Raw genomic sequence first — 13,547 nt, 5'->3', positions numbered from 1 at the left:
AGTGAATTAAAAGTCGGAGATTGAAAAATATTCACCTTTGCTTTACTGTTAATTTGTAATGGCAAATACTTAGAGAAGTAAAACGTCCTTTGACCACCTACCCTCAAAGGGGCTCTACCAGATCTCTGAGCTGTTACATATAATTTGCTGCATTTCTAGAGATATTTCCATAAGGAGGAAGTCTGTACTAAAGATTTACCATGTTTAAAGAATCCATTTACAATCCATACAAACCTGTAAAATAAATAACTATCATCTTCACTGAAAGTGTCTGTCTTCAACAGCTCTGCTCAAGCTCCTCCAGCACTACAGCTAACTTTGCTGCTGGCAGGACAGTTCGCAGCAGATAGCCCGATACCGGCTCTGGCTGACATTGCTAAAATAAGGCGAGGTCTCGTTAGGATGCTGCCTGTTCTCCTTCGATGCAGGGATTCATCAGAGCAGGGTGGTCGTGGACCCCGCTGCGTTCAGTGGGCTGGTGGGGAGCGTGCTGGCGTAGAACTTCTTCTGGGAGCGCAAGAGAGGAGTCTGAGTGTCAATGTCCCGGCAGGCATTGCGTTTGAGGGAGAGGAAGATGTGCTGTGTCCAGCCATACACGATGCAGTTCAGAAACCCCTGGGAAGCTGCTGTCAGAGCCTGGGAGAGACCACAGGGGAGATCAGGGCTCTCTTGTCAGCCAGCACTGCACGGCTCCCTACCAGGCTGTCAAACCTTGCATGTTATGCCAAGCCTCCTGCTTCCAGCATGATTTTAGCTACTTGCATTCTCACATAATACAGGAATCTCACCGTTATTTTAATAATCTTTCCTAAATGCTGCCTCAGGCACATCAAGCAGCTGGATAAGTGTCATGGAGGAATTGCATTTGGAGGCTTTCATAGAAAGGGAATAAACTAACTGATTTCTGGGGATCCCTTCTAGTCCTATTTCTACAGTTTCTGTGGTGCTGTGATTTTGGTTACTGACACCTTTTCAGGCCTGTGAAAAACACAAAACAACTAACAAAGATCTTTGCCAACCAAAAGCATAAATCAATCAGACTTAGGTCTTTGTGGCTACAAACATGCTTTGTCTAGCAGAGATTAGAAACAGGCAAACACTCATTTTTCTGTTCAAGCAGAGAAGGCAAAACATAGGAGGTTGCAGAGGAAGACATTTACCTGTAGAATTAGAAAAGCCATGTAGATTTTGCTGTTTGTTGACACTGCCAGCTTCAGTGTTCCAAGGAGGACAGCTGTGAAAAGGGACAGACAAGAGGGTATTTAAGTCCAGCTCCTTGGAGTTCATTGCCAGGCACTATGTCTTAGGAGAATGGTGAGAAAATAACTCTGCTCTCTGCTAACCTGGGGCCCAGCAGCAGAAGAATGCAATGGGGTAAAAAACCACTCGTTGTTCCACCATCTTAATCATGGCCCACTGCTGATCCCCCAGGAATCCTGTGGAGTTTACAAACCTTTTGTACAAACCTCGGGCTTGACTGAGTATAACCTAAAAAAGAACAAGCATACATCATTGTTTGTACTTTGTGCACATGCTCTGATCTGGCTTATTCATCTAGGACAGAGCATCCCATTTCAGTCTATCAAACCTTTTCACGCAACAGTGTGCTCTCTGGGGAAGAGCAGTTGCTTTGTACATGACCTTTTCTGAAATGAAGACTGAACTGATTTGGGCTCTTGTTGGCCCATGCAGTAGGTGATCTCTGCTGCTGTGCTCTGAGCCTTCTCTACCTGCTAAATCCTTTTTGGGATGAGTTGACAGAACACAGGACTCCAGATGGCTTTACATGGTGGCACAATGATATTTTTACTCCCCTGCCACTCCTCTGAAAAGGGAAGCAGCACAGTTCTTCCCCTGACATTGCCTAGCCACTGGTACCACCCAAGCAAAAGATGAAAAAGGGCAAATCTTCTCACACTGACTGTCTAGGTGCAATGGTTAGTGTGCAAGGACTAGGTTTCTTACCAGAATGGCTATGAAGCAGATCAGAAAGGAAATGAGGAAGACCCCAATGCCATAGAAATATATCGCACGGCAAACAGACCCACTCAGGGTTTGTGGCTCACTGGAGGGCACGGCTATTTCTGCGTGCATTAAGAGACATCTGTGGGAAGAAAGGGAACAGCCTGAGCTCCTGCCATGACTCATATGCAGTGGGGCTGTTTCAGAGAGAGGCGTGAAGCTTACCCATGCTTCTGGCTGAAGTTCTGGTAGCAATTACTGCTGTTGCCCAGGCAAAACACAGGCACCATGAGAAGGAAAGGGATCAGGCTATGAGGAGAAAGGACAACGGCACAGCTATTAGTTACTGCACTGCACTGCTCCCATCCCCACCCAAACACAGGTTTTTCTCCTGTTACTATAGAGGACTTAAAAATTGTTTTTATTGAGACTTCTCTGGAAGAGTATTTTACCAGCTTTACTAACTTCTGCACTTTCATTCATGCAGGCAATACATGGGTAAAAGGACTACTTTCTGAAAAACAGCATATAGTTAACATAATTATAACTAATTTGGTTGGAGAAAAGCCCTTACATCCAAAACCTCTTACTCTGAGTTTGTTAGGTCACTCTGTTGTTACTGATAAGCTTTACAGGTTTTAGTAAAACTTGCTTCAAAATAAGTAGGAAGCAGAGATTGGCACACTACAGTTTACCAAAACCACATAATTCTGCCAGAGAGGATTAAATCTTACCTAGACGAGATTATTGCTATTCGGCCAATGCAACTCGCATAATCTACAACCTGCAAAATCCAAAGAGCTTAATTAAATTATCATTTCCATACAGCCACTGGTTCACAGGAACCAGCTCCCAGGGAGCACTTCAGCAGCTGAGGGTTCTTCAAATGATTAATCCCCAGACTGAGCACAAATGTTTGTTTCCATTTTGCACTGATTCAACACCGCTGAGTTCAGTCTGTGCTGATTTGCAACAGAAACAACTGACGCTTCCACCCACTTACTGCCTTGTTCTCCTTCAAGACTCGAGGATTTGAGAAGGGAACTTGGAACTGCGCAAGGAGCAGACACTTGATGAGCTCTCTGGTGTAACTTACTTACTCATTTTTTATTCTGCTTATTCACTTAACCTGGCCCCGTTCCTCAGAAACTTCATGTTCTGGTGAAGAAATGCAGGCAATTTGGAGTCTCCTGGTATCTGCTCACCGGGAAATGTACATTTGCAGGTGGCATCCACACACCAGCTATGACAATATAATGTGGGTACAGCTGTAGTGGTGGGGAATTCAGTGTTGTATTTTGAATGGGAGTCCAGCAAGAAGGAAACCACTCCTACAAGTGGATCCAAAACGTACAGACAAGAGCCCTTGAAATACAGACTGATCTGCCCAGCCTGCTGCTCCTGAACCAATAGGTGGAATATCTGGGATACAAAGTTTGCTGTGCAGAGCAAATGTGTGGGGAAGAAAAAGGCTATATATGGAAATGGGGCTGATGGGTTCAATAGGAAGAGTCGCATAAGGAATCTGTCATCTTGCAGCAATACATCAGGAGCAACACACTGGTTACAGCGATGGTGGTGCCTCACTGTTTAGCCAGGTGTGAGGAATGAAACAACTGCAAGGAGAGATTTTGATCATGAGGTATGTGAAGTGTTTGTTTAGCCTGCAACACAGAGCGTATTTTTCTGAGTACTATGTCCTTGTCCCTCGGTTCCCAGCGATTACACTGGCTCCCCAAAGGGCTTTTGTAAAGGCCAGGGATGATGAAGTGAGGACTGGCCACTGTTCACAGAGTGAACTTGTCCTTTTATCACTAGCTCACTTCCGTCACACCTCCTGTCTCAAACTCTTAGAATAGTTACTGACGCTCTCGAACACTGTATGGTACCTGGGAAGGACAGAAATTGTCGGTTCTTAGTTTCAGGCTGTCATGCACCCCCTGCTTTCATGTCCCCTCTGCCACGCACTGGCAGAAGGCAGTGACAGCAACAAACCAGTTACTGAGCTGGTGCAAATTGCTCTCCTTCTAACTGCAGTTAGAACTTCACCAATACCCAGTCCTGAGCTTTCTCTCCTCTGAGATGTACACTGCCATTGGCCTTTGCCTGCTTTAGTCTTGCAAGCCTAATCTTTCACTGAGAGCCCACAGCAGACCTAGGTGTAACTCTGCTGACCTCAGTGGGCAAGATATGTCAATTCATACAGCAGTGGGGCAGAAGGGCCTTCAAAGTCCTTGTGGTGGGATATACTGTTATGTCTGCACCTCCTAAATCCCACCAGAACCCTGCAGTCAGACCTTGGTACCCAACAGTTGTTGCATGTCAGTCCTACTCACCTGGGAGGGCACCCTGTGAAGGTTCTGATTGTATTTCATCTTTAGGTCCATGTACAGATGCCAGGTGTAGTTGACGGTGTATAGAAAAGAGGCCACACAGAACATCTGAGAAATACAAATGGTATTTCAGTCCTATAATAATAGTATTTCAGTGCTATAATAATAGTTTCTGTAACACTTTTAGTTCATTGCTGATGAACCCAAAGCACATAGGCCAGAGGCAGGATGCTAAACAGCATAGTGGACTGCCAAAGGTGAGGGTCCCTGCACAGCCCCAGTGCTCATGTCTACTGGGTTGCAGTGGGAGACCAACCAGGAAGAGCCAGGTAGAGGAGGAGGAGTTCCCACCTTAGACTGCACAAAGGCAGCTTCACTTTGGCCCCAAATCAGGGACAGGAGAACTAATGACAGCAGACTGTCTTGAAAATACAAATCTTTGTGACTTGGCTCATTTTCTGGCCCAAATCCTGGGAACAAAGGGCGCAAAAGCACTTTTACCTTCTCTATGCTACATCCATTAGGAAACACAACACAGATATGGGACGTAGATTTGCTTCTCACATAATGAGCTCACTACACAGTGAATTCACGGAAGCAGATAACAACAGTATATTTAAAGAGGAAAGTGGGGTCGGAGAATATCTGCACTAATCCTGAGTTAACATCCCAAAAGCCCTTTTCTCTCCATGGGAAAAAGGAGGAAAGAAAAGATGCAGAACACTGTTTCCTACAGAGTTTCACAGTCCTCAATTCCAGCTTGAGTTGAGACCAAATATCTAAAAGTTCCTGTAAACACCCCCCCATTCTTCTTGCATTTGTTTCTGAATCCATGGTTGCTCCAGGCAGTCAAGTATAAATAGCGCTGCCTAATCATACTATATAAGCGTGCTGTGTTTGCTACAGGAAACACATGCTTCAGCGGCAAAGGCAAAGAGGAAGGGCAGGACCAGTGAATTTTTCAGTGGATTTGCTATCCTTTGCCAAAGAGGCAAGGAGCACAAGTTGGCTGCCCTGGTATCACCTAAGTCTGGGAAAGCAGTCACTAAATAAACTTGGTCTCCTTCACTGAGATTGCAAATGCTCTTGGCTGACTCAGGAAGTTGAGTCCAAGGGGCTGCCACATTACAGCAGGAACATTACAGTGACTTTCCAGCTCATTAGACAAGGTTTAATGAGGGTTTGTTGCCCTTCTTCAATTACTTTCAGGGAAGGTCATCAAAACAGTCCACAAAGATCGTTCTCTTGCACTACAAAATGCCTTAGAGAGGCTCACAAAACATCAGCACTGCCTTCTTTTTTGGAAGAGGGAACCAAAAGCCACGTGTGAAGTTGCCAGCAGAAAGTGAAGGGAGTTCTGCTCTCCTGAGAGCCATCTTCGGGGCAACCCTGCAGCACTCACCATGAGGAGATAAAGCAGGGGCTGGGAGACATGAGAGTCCCTCATTATAACACTTCTGTGGCTCCCCATTGTGCTCACCAGCACGAGCGAAGCCTGCCAGGACATTATTAGGCCACTGGAACTGAACTGGAAGAATGTGGGGGAATTGTGCAATTATAACCACAATCTCTGTTCTGGACTTTATTATTGTAATGCAAAGGCAAGGCATGGAGGAGAGAACAAAGTCAAGATACAGCAGAAGGGAGCAGTATTTACATTTAACATCAACCAAATGTCTGGGGCTGAAACAAGGAAAGTCCAAGAAACAAAGCAATCTCCTCCTTTACGACACAGTATGGATGTTAAGGGAGTTCCATCCACTGCCATGTCAGCCCTTGGTGATAATGTGATGGTAAACAGGCTGAATAAGGCAAAATACTGTCCTGGTCCTAAGGCAATCCCTTGAGAACAACCACATCGCATGGCCTGTGGTGTGTCTCCAAGGGCTGCCATCTGCAGATGCCACTGCTGAGCAATCCTGAGCCTGTCCTTGTCGTTCAGTGCATTTTACACCTCCCAGGTGTTTGTGTGCAAAGAAGTCCCATGTATTTACGAGACACCCAATAACGCAACCCTTGCGAGACTTCTCTGCAAAGCACGAGCATAATGGGGCCCGGAGACATTTACTCATTTCGTTCGGTTACAGATCACTTATGCTCTGCAGAAGCTGCTGGTTAAACCTGTTACTGGCTCCTACTTATGCACAAGGTGTTCCCACCATGCAAGGGCGTTGCTGGGGTGTTTAGTAAGAAGGTGCCCTGCACTGCGTCACGTGCACCATGCGGGCACGGTTGCTATGGCAAGTGCTCCGTTTGTTTTAATTTCTTCCAGAGCAAACAGCAGCAACAGCTCTTGCCAGACGCAAGCTGGCTCTGCCACCCTGGTAGCTGCTCTGCCGGGGGTGGTCTGCTGGTGGCATGCAGGAGAGAAGGCCAGTGACCCTGTGGCTGAGGCTGGGATGTGGCAGGCACCCTGCACACCCCACCACTGCACCCAGGCTGAGGCAAAGGAAAGTCCTGTAAGGACTTGCCCAATGCCAGCTCTGCCTACCCATGCTGCCTATCCCAGTCTGAAAGTAAAGCTCCCACCTTGCCCCCAACCCTTGCTGGTGTCCCTGAGAAGCATGGACACAAGCTGGAAAAGCAAGGGCAGAAAAGAGCCAGGAGTGCATGGGAGCATAGCATGGTCTCAGTGTCTCTGCTGAGAAATTATGGTGCATTGTCTATATCAAGCCTAATTCTCCTCTAGCAGTGCAACCTGTCTTCTCCAGGCCACAAAAAGATCACACCAGCATTAAGAACTGTCCCCCAGGCAAAGCTGCAAGGGAAACAGCTCAGAACACCCTCAGTCCCACATGATCCTTCAACCTTCTGGCTCTGAAAATCCTCTACCAAGCTCGTCTAATTTTTCCCTGTACCATCATCTAAAAAAGATCTCTGATATTGTTCTGCATCATTCCCAAGTGGCCAAGTTACACACACCCTGCTGTTTTCTCTCTCGATGTGAACATATTGTGGTGCTTCCACAGTGGCACAGGGGAGCTAGAGAAAGCAGACATAAGCCAGGAGAGGAACAGCTGCTCTTGCCATCATGAGTATTAGAGTTTTACCCACAAGAACAGCTGTTGAAGCAACCTTGGGCTGCAGGCACCCATCCCCAGACACAACAGTGTGAACACTTCCATACCGCACACGCAGCTACTTCCCTGCCCTCTCTGAGGTACACGGAGAGCCTCTCTGGCTTTGGATGCTGCTGCTCAGCGAGGGCATTTCAGTTCCCATCTGCGGCTACCATCATGATCCCAGGATGTTGCCCGAGCCCACACAACACACATCAAGGCTCCCGACAACCACTTGCTCTTCCCAGCCATGTTTTTGTGGGTCCTTTGAAAGGGAACAGTTTCCCCCAGAGATCACTGCTTGTGAACTGCTGTTCTGGCCCAAGCTTGGCCGTATCCTGCAGAGTTGTATGAGAACAGTGATTTGCAAAGCCTAATGCTGAAATGGGAACTCGGTGGGACAAAAAGCAAACTGTCAGGAAAACGGTATTTCACTCACTCCGCTCCAATTAGTCTCCAGCACACAGAATCAGCTGGAAAGCAGCCGACTCGCTGGTGCATGGGGCTGAGCTTGCGCTGACGGAGCAGCCCCTGAGCATCCTTGGGATTGTTTGAAAGAGGATAGGGCCAGATCAGCAAGAGCAGGGCTGTTTGTATGAATCATGTTTTAAGTCTGAGCTCAAGCAAATTGCAGAATGTGTCTGTTCCTGCCCAGGATGGAGGAAGCATGAAGAGGAATAGAAAAGCTGCCGTGTGAGAGGCACAGAGCTCATCATTGGCACAGGTCCAACAGGAAATAGATTAAGACCCATCTACTAGCTTTACACAAGCAACCTAAATGTGGCAACCACAAAATCCCATGCTCTCTTTGCCTTCCTCATTGCCTCTCACAAACCAGATGTACCTAAAACCAAGCATCTTTATCTCCGTTTTTCACACAAGGCGAAGAGATTTGGTAAGTCAAGTTCACACGGGGAGTCTCTGCCAAAGCCTGTCTAGAACCAGTCCCCCATGGCCACGCTCTGATCACCAGCAAAGCTAATTACAGCAAAGGGTGCACAGTAACAACATGAATGGTGGTGCCAAAGCTACTCACTTGTCCTGTCGTTTGCAGGTTATAGCAGATGAGATCCTGCTTGGAGGTTGGTGTGCTATAGAGAAGTGCCCCAGTGAGCCAGCACATGCCCAGAAATAGGTCAGAGAGGCTCAGGTAGAAAAGTGGACGAACCTGAGAAAAGTGAAATTGGTCAGCAGGTCTGAGTGACAGTCACAACACTCCCGTGACCACCTACAGCAGCTGCTTTACCCCCTCATCTAGACACACTTTCATCCCCCCAGCTCTTCTGGTAGGGCAACTCTCCTAGCACGCAAAAGCCATGGTGATTCTTGCTCTTGGGAGCTGTTTCAGTGCAGATACGCCACCCTAATCACCCTTTCTGCCACTAGCAATGCCCCAGGATCCAAGAGCAGCATCAAATCTTACAGAAAATATTTCCAAGATCCAGAATGTTACAGTTCTGTAGAATGAGACATGTTGGCAGGGAGAAATGATGTTATTTGTTAAATCAGCTGATAGAGAAATAAAACTTTTGGTAAACACAAACCCTTCTCCAGGTCTGAAATAACTTGAAACAGACATTTTTCATATGTGTTTCATGCCATTTCAGTTGGTGACTAAGGCTGAAGCTATTTTATATGCCAGATTAATTTTCTCTATGAGAGCCACTAGTCTCTGCTGCACGGAGTTGTGTCTCCTCTAATGGCAGTTTCCAGCCCATTTCCAGTTTGCATGCACTGGCCAAAAGGACTGTAAACACTGTAGGAAAAAAATTTGTGCAAAATTCTGGCCCCCAGTTTCTTTGTTAGTGGGAGAGCAGACGCTCTGGAAAAGCAGCCTTATTATCTAGATTCCTAATTGTAGTCTTCAGTACCTAATTTTAGGCATCCTGGAGAGAAAATGATGGCTTTTTTTTTTTTTCCCCTCCAGGAAAATATAATGCTAAACACAGCATGGAAACATTTCAGGAGGCCTTGACTTTAAGATTTTTTTCATGCAGCTGAACTTTGGGTAAGATTTGCCTCAATATTGCCCTTTAAGTAAATGTTTGCCACCCATTGCATTGTGTGATATTCCCATTGCGTTTTGTGATATTTGTCTTGTTCCTGTGAGCAAAAAGAAAGAGCTTAGGAAGGTTGATAAGTGATAAGGTAGAGCTGATTGAACCAGATCTGTCCTTGTGCCACAGTTTGAGAGAGATCTGCCTGGTGTCTTCCAGAGCCCCCCACTGCCATGCAGCTGCGCAGCAGGTCCTTTGCCTTCTGCAGGATTTCTCTTCTCCAACACCCTTGTCCCTCCAGTTCCATATTTGTACCATCCAACCCAGAAACATGGTAAATCAGACTGCTCTTGCTAGCCAAATATCTGGAGTTAGTTTGTAGGTCATTGCATTTATGATTTTTTAAAAAAAAAACAACCCAGGCTTTTCCTTGCTGGAACTGAAGCCCTGGCAGGCAGTCATAGACATGAAAGGCTGGGAACATCGTCCAGTTTGTGAGCACGGCAGGTTAAAACCAAGCAGCTCCAAAATAAGCAAAGAAGCAACTTTTGCAATCAAACAGGCGACCCATTTCTCTAGCAACAAGTGTCCCTGGAGCAGGCCACCACTGTTTGGTTGAGGAGCAATTCTGGCACAGACCTAAATAAAGAAGTAGGTGATGTAGTGGTAAGTGAAAGGCATCATGGCTCAACCTTGCAAAAGGGAAAAAGAGAAAAAAAAACAAACGGTATTTATAAAATAGAGGAAGGGAATGTAAAGACGTAACAAATCAGATGAGCTGCCAGGCTGGAGTATACGTGTTGATTTAGCTCTGTCTGGCCACTGTCCAGGGACATCTGCCTGCACAGAACCTGTTGACATGACAGAGGAAATTCTTTGGTCATTGCTTGCCATTGTTCGTCTCTTCTGAATGATTTAGCTTAGGGTGAAGAGTTTTATTGACCCTGTAGAGACAGAAAACAAGCTTCAAGAATGCAATATTTGATTTCCTAGGCTGAGGGCAGGAGGGGAAGTGTTTATAACATTGTTCTCCTCCCAGCCTCCAGAGCTGTTTATTTTTAAACATTTTGCTCTGGAGCCTCATGACTCAGGGAATAAACTCTCTGTGGCAAGCTTTGATATGGATCTCTTCCAGCCCCTTTGTTTACAAATTTCCACTTGAGACCAGAAACATGGGGACAAGGCGATGGGGAAGTCAGTGAAGATCTTGCTGCTTTTGAAACACCAGCAACATGTCTCCCTTGGCAGCAGAACAAGAGCCTGGAAGCCTGCTGCAGACAAGGCACGCCAGCTGGTATCCATCCTCCTATCCGGATTTGCAGAAATAATCTGAGCAGAAACATCTGGTATCCCTTGAGGAGGAAGGATCCATCTGTGACCTGGAGCCATGTGTGGCTCACGAGCAGCTAGAGTGCAGCTCCCAAGCCACAGCCACATCATATGACTAATAGCAGGAGAGCTCCTGAGTAATGCAGCCTTCTTCTGGCCATGGAAGTAAACGGGTCGAGGCTGCTGAGTCACACTAGGACACCTGCCAAACCCAGCTCCATATCACACCAGAGTGGAGGACCCCAGGAGAGAACCATGTCTGGAGCTCTCCAGGTGCAGGAGATGTGGCAGAGGAAGCCTTTGATGCACCTTGTGTGGCACAAGCTCAGGCAGGTTTTCCATCTCAGCACTAAGGTGAAGTCCCAGCCTTCGTTCCTCCCTGGGAATGGACAGAGATCTCCACAGCTTGTTCTTGATGTGCTGGGCAGATCGTTTCGAAGAGGCTGGCTGCCTGGGAGCAAGAGTGCCCTGCATGTTGTAAGGGGTACAGATTTGCCCTGCAACCCTGGGCTCATGTTCTCCTCCCCACCCTGCTTCATCCAACGATGTGACAGTTGTTAGCTTAACTGCATGCCTTCCTTCTCTGGGGATATCTCACTGCATTCCCTGGAAGTCCTGTTCTCTGGGCTGCAGATCAAACCCATGAGGTACGAAGAACATGGAAGATGAGGGAAGTATAAATACAGCTTTTTTGCAACATAGCTGCCGGCTCTACAGTCCTACTGCTCTTAGCAGTAACCTGTTATCTGCATGGTCCACAGACCAGGCTGCCAGACATCTGCAAACCCTGGACAACAAACCCCACCTTCACACAGATCAGCTCTGTGCACTGCCTCTGGTAAGTCCTGGGCAGACAGAGAGGCTGTGTGTGGATGGCAAAAGCCTGGCAGGCTTGGGATGGAGGTCTATGGCTACTGCACATGTGCCAGCCACCTGCTCAGCACGCCTGATACATCCCAAACATGCAGGATTCCCTGCACACAGGACCTGGACGTGTGATGCACTCAGGACATGCCAGGCACTGCATTTGTGTCAGATCTGCAGTGCACATGCGGACAGTCCCACCCTGAGGGAAGTTTGCATTTGAGTCCCACTGCTTCAGCATTAGAAACGTTTGTGGCTCCTGCGCGCAGCCAGGGTAAATCTTCCAAAGCCCCACTGTGGAGCCCAGCACAAAAACCTGCTTTTCAGCCTGGTCTCTTTTTGCCTGAACTTTGCAGCAGTTTTGATAGCGCACCTGCCTAGAAAAACTACTCAGAAATACCTGAAGACGACACCGTAAATACATTTCCTACAGGGCCATCTCCAATTTGCACTTCAGCAGCTTTGTGCACAGCTCACCTCTCCAGGCGTTTTGCCCCGCAGAGGAGGACACCCTAACAAATCCCTGTTCCCGGGACGTGTCTGAACAACTGGAGCAGTTTCCCAGAGAGGCAGAAAGCGCGGGGCTAAGGAACTTGCTTCTCCCCGCACGGGTGCAGTTCCAGGTCAGTCCCTTCAACTCATATCACAGACAAAAGGCAAAACTCTCGGCAAGCCCTTTGCCTCCCAGCTGTTAAACAAGGTCTAACCACACAAGCCTGAAGTTCCTCCTAGCAGAGTGCCTCAACCACGGGGGTCTTTACTACACGCATGACCCATCGGCAAGGGACCAACACCTCGGCTTACGGAGGGAAAAGGAGGCGCAGACCTTACCTCAGGGGACCGCACTGCATTTTGAAAGACGGTGTAGGCAATAATTGAGCTGGAACCTATAACACTGAGAAAACAAAGCACAGGTTGGAACAGGAGCACATCTCCCTCGCTGGGATAAGCGATTTCTCTTTTTCTGGAGAAAATCCCGTTGCAATAGTAACTCCATCCCGGGAACGTGGGTTTGGCAGCACGTTGTACCTGAGCATGGCCATGGTGAACTGTATCCACTGCAGAGCCGAGTAGACCTGGGGAGAAGGACGGGTGGGAGCTCAGCACGCCGCGGTCCCACGCACGGCGGGGAGCGCCCCACAGACAGCCGAGCTGATTGCGGGGAGCCGCGGAACCGGGAGCGCCGGAGCCGGTCCCGACCCGCAGCCCCGGAGAGGAGCGGACAGAGCTGCCGGTGCCGCAGAGCGGGGCGAGGGGCGCGCACGGTCCCGGGAGAGGGGACAGCCGCTGCCCCCCCGGGGCTCCCCGTGCCGGCGGGGCTCGCTCACCTCCTGCCAGCTCCCGTCCAGCCGGGCCGCCTCCGCCGGGAGGGCCATGGGTACCCGCCGCCGCCGCCGCACCGCTCCCGGGGCTGCGGGGACCGCCCGCGCTCCGCCCCGGGGCCACCCCGCGCCCGGCCCGCCCCGCACCCCGGGCCCGGCCCCCGCCGTCGGGGCCGTCTGAGGGCAGCGCGCAGTCATAGAGAGGGGACTGAGGGGGAACCGGCGTCCTGGGGGACCCCGCGCCTCAGCCGCCGCGCATCCCCACCGGGATGCGAAGCCCGACCCAGCCCCGGCGGGAAGGTGCACCGCGGACCCCCGGACCACGCACCCCGAGCCGCTGCATCCCCGGCCGGCCACCCCTCCAGGAGCCGACCCGGAGCGACCCTGCTTAGCTTCCCCCCTGCCCCGCACAGCTGGCACAGGCCCCCCCATCGCCCTGGGCGGGAGCGAGGCAGCGGCCTCTCCTCAGGAGCCAAGCGGGAAGCCTCCCCTCACACGCCCCGTAGGGATCGCCCCCGCCGCCCGCCCTGTCGGGGGTCCTTCCTCCTCCCCTCCCAAGGGGGAAGAGGCCACCGGGCCTGAGGGACACCCTCCCGCCGCCTCGTAAACCCATCTCCGCGGCGTTCCTTTCGCTTCTAGGTGGCATCACCTGGCTGACCAGCATTTGCCTTCCCCTCTAAC

The 13,547-nt window shown here is 49.4% G+C and overlaps 1 protein-coding gene across 1 annotated transcript; it reads right to left on the bottom strand.

Moving 5' to 3' along the window:
* Nucleotides 1-24: 24 nt before the first annotated feature.
* TMEM116 (transmembrane protein 116) lies at nucleotides 25-12,978 on the bottom strand. Its single transcript, XM_064466026.1, has 11 exons — nucleotides 12,873-12,978; nucleotides 12,574-12,620; nucleotides 12,376-12,439; nucleotides 8,391-8,522; nucleotides 4,299-4,403; nucleotides 2,697-2,746; nucleotides 2,188-2,271; nucleotides 1,966-2,104; nucleotides 1,344-1,488; nucleotides 1,161-1,234; nucleotides 25-636 (listed from the first exon to the last, which is right to left on the bottom strand). The coding sequence occupies exons 1-11, from the start codon at nucleotides 12,918-12,920 to the stop codon at nucleotides 436-438; spliced, it is 1,089 nt and encodes a 362-aa protein (XP_064322096.1). The 5' UTR covers nucleotides 12,921-12,978; the 3' UTR covers nucleotides 25-435.
* Nucleotides 12,979-13,547: the final 569 nt, after the last annotated feature.

The sequence above is a fragment of the Phalacrocorax carbo genome, chromosome 15 (assembly GCF_963921805.1).
Source record: "Phalacrocorax carbo chromosome 15, bPhaCar2.1, whole genome shotgun sequence".
Taxonomy (NCBI): domain Eukaryota; kingdom Metazoa; phylum Chordata; class Aves; order Suliformes; family Phalacrocoracidae; genus Phalacrocorax; species Phalacrocorax carbo.
The sequence above is the reverse complement of the archived record's forward strand: the minus strand, read 5'-3'. Positions and strand labels throughout refer to the sequence as shown.